The sequence below is a fragment of the Megachile rotundata genome, chromosome 15 (genome assembly GCF_050947335.1).
Source record: "Megachile rotundata isolate GNS110a chromosome 15, iyMegRotu1, whole genome shotgun sequence".
In the NCBI taxonomy this organism is placed as follows: Eukaryota; Metazoa; Arthropoda; class Insecta; order Hymenoptera; family Megachilidae; genus Megachile; species Megachile rotundata.
Genome location: NC_134997.1, coordinates 14559876 through 14572234, shown reverse-complemented (window position 1 = coordinate 14572234; position 12359 = coordinate 14559876). Strand labels below are relative to the sequence as shown.

The 12359-nt window shown below is 41.6% G+C and overlaps 1 protein-coding gene across 6 annotated transcripts in view; it reads right to left on the bottom strand.

Moving 5' to 3' along the window:
- The window catches only part of LOC100878144 (dipeptidyl peptidase 4 omega), a 119584-nt gene extending 107463 nt beyond the window's left edge, over positions 1 to 12121 (bottom strand). For 2 of the 6 annotated variants that reach the window (XM_076539975.1, XM_076539978.1), the window contains exon 1: positions 10031 to 10268. In XM_076539975.1, the coding sequence (XP_076396090.1) occupies positions 10031 to 10057 (27 nt within the window). In that variant the 5' untranslated portion in view covers positions 10058 to 10268. Of the gene's footprint in view, positions 1 to 3790; positions 3990 to 10030; positions 10269 to 11558 lie in introns of those variants that run through there. The other 4 variants (XM_003703552.3, XM_076539977.1, XM_012285707.2 and 1 more) reach the window with 3 other exon arrangements.
- Positions 12122 to 12359: the final 238 nt, after the last annotated feature.

Sequence of the window (12359 nt, the reverse complement as noted above, 5' to 3'; positions counted from 1 at the left end):
GGTAATTCACGGCAATGGTTTCGCGTCGACCAGAAGAGAGGGAGCGCGAAAAGGGGACGACGTCTCGACGTAATTTCATTTATCTAAATTGACGAAACTGCACCCCTTCGAACTCCAGAAGAAAGTCGACCGGTTAACGGTCGATACGACGCGTTCAAAGTGCTTCTAACCATTTTTTCTGATTTACGTCGAGTTAGGTAACCGCACAGAGATTTATTGGGGCATCGTATAAAAGCGCAACCGGGAATCGAATACGCAAAGACAATACGGATACAACTAACCTGCGGTATAATTACTTTATTACTCGGTCGAGAACACGAAAAACACGCGAACGAATAACATGATTTTGGTTTAATTTCCCGAACATGTATAATGTTTATATGCATTGCGAATTACAAAAACTGTGAAAATATTTTGGATTTGCACGAAATATTATTTTATTCATAACGTATTTCGATTACCTGTTATGTCGTATCATTGTATATATGTACGTTTGTACGGTTTGCTATTTCTCGTTGGAAAAATGTCTGTTTTTATGAAGGAAACGAAAGGAAAATATTTACGCTGACCGTGTATATTTCTGCGTTTCGTATGAAAGAATCGGACTAAGAGAAACAAAAATATTCAGAAATAAATCCGGGTAGACCGAGTACGCGGGGTTACTGTAATTACAGAATTTTAATTGGATTCGTATGTAGTAAATGACGAGATACCTGATAATGAGATATCCAGGTGATTCGAACATTCGTTCGGTTATATAAAAATATGAAAATATATATAGTTGCCCGGGCAGGAAAGGGCCTAATTTAGAAAGTGCGGAACAAGTGCCTGAAATATATATATGTACGTACGTATATGTATAAACTTTCGCTCGGGTGAAAGTACATTGGATTCGTAATTTTTTCCGCGCAATTTTCGAGTCGAAAAGGTTACCGAAGTTCATATAACATTAACTCGAACAGTGATCACGAAAGCATCGTATTAAGAACGACCAAGTAGGTAAGTACTTCGGTATTCAGAATCGAGAAGAGAAAGGATGCAATTCAGTACCGATGCCGATCTTTCAGTGAAAGCCAGCCAAGCGAACGAAGATTCGAAGAGATGTGCTCATCCTTTGAAGATTAATGCTCCTTTCACCCCGAAACGAACCGGGTCATTCACGCGACGCGTTACACGAGTTCGCGGTACTCGATTAACAATTGATCGAGACCGCGGCCCGATAATTATCGCTGAATTAGCAAAATTCAAAAGGGCTTTCCAAAACCCTCCAGGTACGTAACGATATATCGTAATTAACGCGTAATTTCATGCGATCGACGAAGGTCCGTAATTGTATCTTCGATAAACTTTTACGCCGCGATTATGCGGTATGCGTTTACGTTTGCACCCATTCTATTATTTACATACGCATATAATTAGTGAAATAGGATGCTCACCTGTTTTCGACTAATAATTACAAACCTAACGGTAATTGGAACTCGACGCAAAACCCTATTTACGGTTTATCCTTTATCCAATTCATCGCCAGAACCACGTAAATCGTGAAACTCTGGTTTACCTCGATTTATTCGCAACATAACAATCGTTTAAATTGTAACATTCGCAACCACGCTATAATCGAGGCAATACAAACGATTTGCTTATTCGAATAAAGATGCGGATTAATTGAGTTTAATACTAACGAGGGAAACATGCTTATAGAAACGTACGTGTGTACTTTCCAAAAAATTCAAAATTGTACCGATTACAAATTTATCTCGATAAATACACGGGACTACTCGTCCGCGATCAGAAACGGTTCACCGCACACTTCTATAATGACATTGGAGAACGAGTTTAATATTCCTTTCTCAAACCGGTCATTTGTTCAGGGCCGATTTTATACATTGGGTAATGTATGCGCGTGAAAGTCGCCAAGGTTGAGAATCACCGTGCAACTGCCTGTTGCAATCAGCTATTGTTCGTTGATATTATCGTTTCAGGAAAAAAACATAGAAGGAAGACCTTAAGTTGCATACTATTCGTGTCGCGTACACGCAATGTTCCGGCTAATCGCCAGACAGAAATAAATAATTATGTAGCTGACCGATGAGCCAATTATTGCCGCTTTATACGTTCGATGTTCAATGATCCCGCTGTGGTTATTTAATATTCCATCTATTTTTAGCGTTCAGCGTACGCGACGATGCAACATCGATTTACCGTAGCTACCGGTTGAAATAATTACAAAATGTTATTTGCAATTTCATATTCCAGACAGTTGATGGTAATAAAAGGTCTCGCTTTTTTGTTTTCAACAATTTTTTCAATAAAAATACGCGACGAGAGATATTGTTCCGTCAGTCAATTTCCGATAGAACGATCACGCGACGATCCCTCATTACAAGTTAGCTTACAGGACGTGTTTTTACACGATCGCAAATGGAAATGTCAATAGCGTGAAAATGCGTATTCGCGCAACTACGCGGTTCACGCAGTGTCATTATTAATCGAGTTTATAACGACGGAGATCGGGATGCACGGTCTCGCAGGAATGTTTCACGTGACACGTATTTTCCCCTATTCACGTTTACGGCTTGTTTCCATGTAATCGTTTTATCGGATTCGTGTCAAGGGTATGAAAAGCATTCGAGCTATCATTTATTAACCAAACGATGTACGCGTTGCTTCAAACGTTACCGCGGTTTGTTACCTCGAATTTCATCGATTCGTAGAAAACGAAAGGAAATAAAAATGTCTTTTAATCTTCGCTACAACCGCTACCGATTCAGCTTCGCTTCGTAAAAGAACGGCTAATATTCGGGCGTTGCGACATTTACTGTGAGAAGTCTTTAAACCATCCTTTCGAGAGGATTACTTCAAGTAGTTGTCGCTTCGATGTTCCTATTTAATTTTCGAATAAAGAGAAAATTCAAATTTCCAGTTAATGCGAGAGTATGCTTGAAAAATGTTAATCCGCTTGGCGGTTCTACTTCAAATAAATCGCGCTTCAAATTGAACGAGGATTACGAGTGAAATGAAAAATTAAACTTGTAGGTTAATTCAGAGATTCCAGAGAATATCTGGTTATTCCTGATTTCGATGGAAATGTCTTCGCGAAAGATCCATCGAATCGGTTCGGTCAAAAGACGAAATAAAAAAGCGCGGCAATGACGCGCGTCAAATTATTTTCGGTGCTGACTCGATCGACAGAAATTTTAATGCTGCTGTTTCAAACGACAGGCGCAAATTAATAATTTACAGTAAGATAACGAGCAGTCTCCCGCTCTCTTATCGTAGCTATTTACAATTTCTTTTTCGACACAATCACGCTCGATTAGACGTTTAAAACGACGCGGTGACGCGCATGCGCGGTAACACGCGATAGGAAAAGAAAAGAATTCAAAATACCTCGTCAGGTTATTACTCGAGCGTCTACGCGTTCTAATGAAATCGTAACTCGTTTCTCTATCGAATACGCTACAGTAACGATAAACAAGATCTTTAGCATGCTCCGCATTGTCGTGATAAACATCGACCTTGTATAGTCGCGTTAAACAATTCGCTAAAATTGCAAGTAAACAGCATCTCGATCGATGCTACCCTAATCGCCATTGACGTAACAAACAATTTTGAACAGTGTCAACGCTATATTCCGGACATTGTCAATATACGGGATTCTACACTCGTCGCGATACGCCATGTTCTCAGGGTCCCTGACCGGTTACGCCAATGGTAACAACTGGAGCTATTCGAGAAGGTGAACTGACAGGTAGACAACACATAGAAAGTAAGAAAAGTGAACGCTCACGTATCGGATGTACCGGACTAGGTACGGCATCCGCGAGCCTGGAGATTAGTCCGGTGCGGAAAGGGCAGGATTTTCTCGTGGCAATTGACACTATTCCGAATAAATTGATCCAGGATCGATTGTTCACAGATGGGAAAAGATCCCGCGATCGAACATGCGCGTACGATCTCGAGTCCGTGCTTCGCACGACTATTTCTTTCTCAGTCGCTCGCACGCGACAAGCTCGGTCGGTCGCGTTCGGCCGTGCTCGGTCTCCTTCGCCGGTCTCGCTTTAGTCCCGTAGAAAGGAGAAGTTTCACCGTTGTTTCCACCGTTGCTTTTTGGGTCCGATTTCCTTCGTACGAACTTCGTTCGCACGACGATCTCGTGCCGATCGATATTATCCGCTAGTTTCCGGTCAAACGTTTCACGGTTCATTGTTCCATTTGCAACGAGACCGTTTGTCCGCGTGACCGCCATTGTTGCTACATTTCTGCCAATGAAAGTCTATTTTCATGTAGCCCGTCCGGCTCATATGACAATGGAAACGGCGCGAGGTGAAACGGAGCAATTAAAACGTGTAATGAAACGTCGAAAATCGTAGCAAAATTGCGGCGCCAAAATGAGCCACGATACGAAACGAACGGAAGTTTAATCCTCGTTTATCACGCTCGTTTTTGCCTGTTTGTTCGTCACGCAGGCGCTTGTGGAATCCCCAGATGTCTTGCGTTTATCAATCAAGATAAAATTATCGTATTGTAATGAATGTCTACAGAACAGCGAATTCTTGATTTTGATCGCACCGTATTTCAGAAAAGGATAGCAAAACATTCTATTACGAGATTTTCCCAATAGATATTCAATGCTACTAGCAAGAATTCGAAGCGACAGATAACGTTATTCTATAGTTTCTACTCTGAAAACAATAAATTGAAAGCATAATTTGTAAGCGAGTTTCGCGGGTCTCGCTTTGTTTGGCGTTTGCGAACTACGCGCTCTGGTTACGAAGTTACATACGTGAACAGGCAACTAAACATTCGTGACGTTTTTATCATCATATGGTAGAAGCGTAACAACGTACGTGGACGAAAGAAGAAGGTTTCCACAAATTTCCAGAAGTATTTCAACGAAATGAACAGCAAAGCTGTAGCCGCGTTTCAGTCCTTTGACGGGCATAAATGTTTCAAATGGTACTCGTACGCTTTCGACGGCTTTGCCGTATAAAAAACTGCTTGAAACCCTTACCGATTGCTACGTTTTTTCCACGCGATAAATTCACTAATTTCAGTGTTAACACCCGCATTGGTTACACCTAACGGAAATGCCATATGCAAACGGGTTACAAAAAGTTTTTCTGATCGCGTTAAACAACATGGATAAGAAGGCACGCGTGATAAAGCAATTTATGATACAAGGATTATTTGTTAAGTGTTCGCGAGAAAATTGAATGTTTAGAAATACGAATGAAATAAAGGATATTTTCTTGTATCGAATCGTAAAGACAACGATTTGTTCGATGGAAATGCTACGATCGAACCGTTTTCTGTACACGTTATAAAATTTGAATAACCAATTTCGAAATGCATTTCCCACTGCGCTCACTGCACGCGTTTGGAGTTATTCTTCCTGCGTTTACCTCTCTTTCATACGACAAAGAGAGTGTCGCGTAACCGTTCGAATAACGGGGATAATGCTTTCCTTATGCACTCGTGTAACTATCGTACAAGTAGTCGTGGTGTAACTCGTATTGTCGCGGAGCGGTTGCCACTGAAAAATCCAAGTTTTCTTCGTTCACCTAATTTCTGTTAATTCTTTTCGTCGCTCGAAAGTTAGATCGCGCGAATCCAGCAGAGGTGTCCGTTTACCGGTCGCACCAGACGAAAAGAGAAAACATACAAATTTCGATTGTAAACTATTAAACGAGATAGGTAAGAAGCGAAGTTAAAAGATGAACATTACGCTCGTAGCTTCAAAGAGTCCAGCGTAATTAACGCGTCCCAGTTCCCATAGAATTGGAAAATTTTTTCATAAACAACCGGATCCTCTATTTAATGGTAATCCCTTCCGCTCGTTTCGTTGCCCTTTCAGCGTTCACGCTAATTACTTACAAGATTAATTCCCGGCCAGTTCTAGCACGGATATTACCGGATTAAGTTGCTCTTTTGTGTCATGTTACAGACAGGAAGTCATTTTTCTTCGGCCAGCCTTTCGCAACCGAGGGATGGCGTAAAAAGGAGGAAGCAACAAAACAACTCCCGTCAGAATTTATCGCGTGCGAGCCTTGCAAACGACAATACGATTCCACCGTTGTGGCTCAAACTTAAATTGGCCACAACATATTTTACCCAGCATCCCCTATTAGTTTCTTGCGCGGTTAGTCGGTGCTTCGTTCAATTTCCAACTTGGTCCTTGCTTCGCGCTCGATCACCCTTTCCTTTGTTTTTTCGCTTCGCCGATCGAACAGATGCAACGTTTGTTCCTCTTCGAAGCGAACGCGTGGAGATTTAATCGAATTACTTCGATGAAAAATCGATGAGAGAGCACTCGGTAATTATTATCGTATTTATCAGTATTATTCGCGCACGAAAATATGTATTGTCGAGCACAAAAACGTGAAACCGGGAACCTAATGATTTTCCTATTCGCGTCAACCAAAATTTTTTCCAACTGGCACGCTTCTAGCTACTCGAAAACAAGTTTGTTTTTAAGCGTGCTGTATATTCGTAGTGAATAGTTTAATAGAGGACGAAGAGAAAGAAAACTCGTAAAGAGAAAGCGAGAGACTCATCGGACGGGTTATGTATTATGCATAGGAGTCAGTGGTCTCGGTTGAAATTGAACGCATCCCCTACCGAATGTCTTATACAATGTCGCTCGTGTACGTGCGCTTCTCTGCATGTAACGCGTCGGTGTACGCGGTGGCATTATTTCTTCGAATTTTGGGGTTCGTCCAAATTGGATCTCGCGTATTTAGTGGAACGACTACGACTCCGGAAGGAATTCGTAGCCGCGTACATACATACGTATAGGTAGGTAGGTAGAGAAGGATCGCGACGAGTGTCTACGTAGAGATGCGTTCAACTACCGGCTAGAATAACGGTGAAAACGAATGGCGATTCTGCTATTTTCTTCTCGCCAACGCGACACCACCGTCCGATTCCAAACCTTCCATCTTTCTTCTCGCGGTGATCTCTGCGAGACCACCAAGTAATTCCGAGTTATTTCGTGTATTCCATCCAATTACTCGTTCGCTACACCTTCTTCTAATAATCCGCTCGAATCGCCTGCCTTTATTGCTGCAACGTAATCCTCGAACGAACGAAGACGATGGAAAAAGAAAGAGGTGTGCCGATGATCCACTAGATGAGCGAGCACTCTCTGTTGTTATACTCGGTTCAATCGGGGAAAATAATTAGGTTTCGGATAATTCGTTCGAACCACCGAATTTAACATCGAACATATTTCCAGTTAAGTCGTACATCCGACAATGAGAAATGCCAAAATTCTTTCGGACGAGAAAAAACTTGTTATTTAGCGACTTTTGCGAGCGAAAAATTGAATCCTAACGGAGCACAAGAATCGTACGTTCGTCGAAAAGTCGGTAGTATTGCGTCGATTCCTATGATATTGGAAATCGATGACATCTAAAATAAAAAAAATATATGCATGCATACATATTTTCGCGCGTTCCTTTGTGAAGATCGACCTAATTTCACCGTCCAATTCGCGATCCGGGAAAATAAGGTTGCATCGGGTCGACCGATACCTAGTTATTTGTTCATCCTTGACTAGCGCGGGGATGTATTCCGACTCTCTATTACCTTCCCTTTCGAAACGAATCCTTTATACCGTCCTCTTTGACCGGTATTTTTCTTTGCACGCTTAATGATCGCGAGCCTATTCAACAGAGACTGATCACGCGCCGTTTAATCTCATTACTTGGCCCTATTTTTCTTTACCGACAATCTTCTTACAAAGATATTTTTCCCACGCATTCGCTCGTGAAATATTATTTCAAATTCTGATCTCATCGGGCCGGCTTCGTACATTGACCGTGTTCTATCGTAGTATCTACGACAAAATTTCTCGTCCGAATTTGGAATTTCATGACATCGGCGAAATAAAATAAAAGATTTCTCGAGACTAATTAAGCGAAACGTAATTACGCGAGATATAAGGTCTGGTGGTCCATTAAGAAATTCACGGTTGCGAAGGTGGATATTCGTGATATTTCACCGATAGACGATTCGGTAAATAGTCTCTCCCTGCTCCCTCTCCTGCTGCTGTTTCTCGGCAAAACAGCTATATCTGGATGCACGAGTAAGCGATGCAGACTAGAGGAAGCCGTGAAACTGCGCAAGATGTTAAACTCAAGGAAGATGAAAGTACAAAGTCTGGTCGTGACGCGAGTTAACTTCAAACGGCCGAAACGGCAAGATTTCAAGTTGCTCGGTTGATGACACGCTTTGTTACCGGGGTCCGTGCAACTCTGGCTGTGCCTTGCAAAAACACGCGCTGCAGAATGCAATTCATAAAATTATACCGTTTCGTTCCACTCTTTTCCTCTCTCTTCTCTTTTAGTCGGTGCTATCCTTTTCGATAGAGAATATTTCTCGTGTATTTGTTAACCGTGCTCCCGTTGGCTTCCGACGCTGCAGGCGTTGCGAGGAAATAAAGAAAACGTTGAAAACACGAAGATAATCTCCGAGGAAGTGGAACACGGCCAGAAGTTAAGATAAACAGCGAATTTACAATGGAAATTTCTTTTTCATAATCAGTCGGCTCCCGGCAACTTTCAACATATTTTAAAGCCGCGTTCACGGCTACCGTCTGTGCCGGTGAATTAGCGCGAAAGTAAGACGAAATCTGTTTATTGTTGCGCCGAGTAATTTCTATTGGGCTCGTTTCGCCGGAGCGCCGGGGTAGAATTCGTTTTTAGGGCGAGTTTGCATAGGTGGAAATTTTTGATCGGTCAGCGTAATGAAAAGTTTCGCGGCGTTGCGGCGATTCTCCGATGTCCACGATCGAAAACACGAATCCACAAGGGTGTCCGTCTGTTTAACGGTAAACAGGTCGATTCGGGCTGACCCAACCTACCCAACAAATCCTTATTAGAGCGACACTTGGCTAATTGCATAGCAGTTGTATCGCGCGAGAGAGCACACGATGCGATGTGTGCTCCAACAGTTACGAGGCTTAGATAAAGCGATAATGAATGACTACGGATACTCTGTTCGTCTCTAATGGAAGCTCTTGATCGCTTGTTTCGCGTTTACGTTTCGCTCGTTGTTGGCTCGCTGAGAGGTCGCTAAGCGGTCGTTGAGCGGTATCGCGTTGTCAGAAAAATATCTCTTTCTTTTTCTTTCGGTTCGCGGTAAAGACGCGGAATTGCTCGTTGCCGGAAAGTCGAGAACGATGGCGCGGACAAGATTGCTCGGTTTTAATCTGACGGCTAAACCAGAAATCCGGACGATCGACGTCCAGATAAACGAGCTTCCACCGCAGGGCATTACCAAAGTCATTTCTTGAATTTAACAACGCCATAAGCCCTGGTTAAAAGAGTGTTTAACGATCCATCCGATATCATTGAAATTGCTTGTTCCGAGTTTTAGCTTTCTGCCACCTTTCGGATTAAAGCGTGTGCAGCTATAAATCCTTCGACAGCAACGTTATCTCTCTCGTACGAACTCGTCACGCGTATAAATTTATTTTAAATAACAAGACCAACTTTTATCTCTCCTTTTACGGATAAAACTGACGCGATTAAAACTTAACTGCGAAGGTTTAGCCGCAGCCGGTGTCTTCTACTCGGTACAAAGGCTACGAGATCGCTTGAAAAATGAAGTCGCGCCCTTTCCGCTTCGCCTTTTAATTATTCAATCTCAATCTTTGCAAAAGATAAAGAGACGGAACAGTGGCAACGAGCAAGCTTTTAAAACCGGCGACTTTCGAGCGAGAAAAATGTATGGAAAGAAAGGGCTCGAAAGATAAGAAGATGTAACGGGGTGGGAAATCCGGAAGAAGAAATGACGAAAGAAACGATAGAAGAAGGAAAAGGAAATGAACGAAGAAAAAGAAAGTTCGAGACTGCTCGTAAATAAAGACTTACGAGAACATCGACGACAATTGACGGCAAGGAATGTTACGTTTACGTATTAATACTAAAATCCTAAAGTCTCGAGACACATTTTGAAAAATAACATTTTACGGTTTCTACTTAATTTCTATTAAGGCTGAAATAAAATGGAATTGTTTACTCACGCTTATGTTTGGCCCTCCTTCCGTCATCGTTTTCCAATTTCTCTTGACACGATCTTGCTAACACGATCACTTTTTTTCTCGCACATTGCAGTTTACACTTTTTTTCTTTAATTTCCACCTCCTCGGTTCGCTTCTCCCTTATTAATCTATTCGACCGCGTGAATTAACAACTTCTTCGAGAATGGTGCAATTATATCTACTATTCGCGATTGCGAAACGATCTCGCGAATCATATTTTCTTTTAAAAGAGTAATGTTATCGCGAGAGATCAACGATAGCTGATAAAATAAGCGCTTCTCTTAATAGCTATTAATTAGTTCTGGTATCGAAACGAGTTTGTAAAATTTCATTATCGCGATTTGATTCCTTTAATACGCGATCCGCAATTTTCTTTTTCCCCGAGGAGATTATTTCGGTTCAAAGAACGAAAATTAAGCGAAATGAAATGCAACTTCTTACTTGAAACGAATTACTTCATAATTACAGAACTTGCGAATTACTTCCTCCTTCGAGATTTCTGTGGGCCTTTTAAATTCCGCGATAATTAACGAGATCGATTCTTGCACGAGTGAACCTCGGACTAATCTATCGAACATTTAAATGACAATGAAGTTAATATCTTACAACGGTGATTATTACCGTTGAAAGTAGTGTTTGTAGCGCGATCGAGAATTCTTTTCCAAATTTCTATCGGATTCTGCCAATTACTCTTAGTCACCTTTGCCTGCAGGTGTTGTCGTGTTTTTCAGCCTTGCGTTTTATTAGCGACCAATTAAATTGCTAATCTTGGTTGTGAATCGATACTCGAATAAAGAGTATTTGAATTGGTTTTAACGGTAATGCAAGTTGCAAATCCAGAGATGACTGTACACGTCGTATTTCCACGTATCTCTGTCAATGCAAACAGCAGCTTAACCGATAACGTAGCAAAGTAATCGATTACAACAACATATAATTGTGTTTCCAATTAATTCGATGCTCACCGGATAAAACGCATTACAGACACCGTGTCTCGATTGCAAAAGTGTCAAGTGTCTGTTACAGTAAAAATCCCCTTATTCGCGTTCGCTTAAATCGTATCAAAATTTACGATCGTGGTTTAACTTGTATTAACTGTTCGCGTATAGCATTATCACTTAATTTATACATTCATCCCTTAATAATACCGAAAACCTTCATTTTCAAAAAAATCTACAATTCCAACGCTTTATAATTATGATCGATACGTATTTGCAACCTTATCCGTACATATTTTCTAAGACGCCATTTTGCCCGCCAATTCTATGCAGATTTCTTTTGCTCGAATCTGTCAGCGATCTGCGCATGCGCGAAACCGCGCAGGATATAGACAAAGAAATGAGAAATAGAAGCTTAAAAAGAAATACTCGATGGGGGAGTAAAATGAAAATGCACGAATATAAAAATAAAAAGAGAAGAAGAAAGTCTGACGCGTTGGATTTGCGTTCAAGAAGCATCTTACGACACGTACTACTACTACTAATACTACTCCTATTACTACAGCACGTACCACCAATGTCTTCGAGTATTGCGAAATGTCGCTTGGCAAGCTTCTACGATCTTCGATAAATTTGTATACCGTATGCCAAGCAGGTTGCCACGACAGGATTTCTCTTCCAAGAGTCGTCCTTCTTTACGCGATATTCTTATTGTACGTGCACCATTCTCGAAGAGATCGCCGCACAACCATGTCAAAAAACTTGTACCGGTTAACGCGTCCGGGTAATGCTACGTCACTTTCTTCGTGTTACATGACACAAAGCTTCTTTGCACTTTCTCTCAACTTATATACCCCTGGATTACAGTAGATATCGAGGTTTAATTACGATAAATTCGAAAACACTTTTTCTTACGAAAATAATAACGATCGATTGTTATAGAATTATCGCGTAAGCTATATAATAACAACTCTTACGAATATCACCACTGATTATCGAACAATGATATACACGCACAGCGATTTATAGCGGAGTCGTCACAAAAATTAATTTCAAGTAGAGTTTTATACACGAGTCGAAGACATAAACAAAAATAAAACGATATGCCAGGTGAACCGCGACGAACGATCACCCAGCTCGGACGACTGGCGGCGTACTAATAACGGGTGACCGCGGGACACAGGGGCCGATAGTTTGTATTCCTCCGCGCAGGCGCCTCTTTGAAAGAAGCACAGATCACTGATACCAACACAACGCAACGAACTGAGTATACCGCGACACAAGCACACATCGATTGTATAGATACCTGTTGAATGCCGGAATCAGAGTCAGCGGCACGTTGGCGGTCAACTAAATCGAAAAGGGGCAAACGA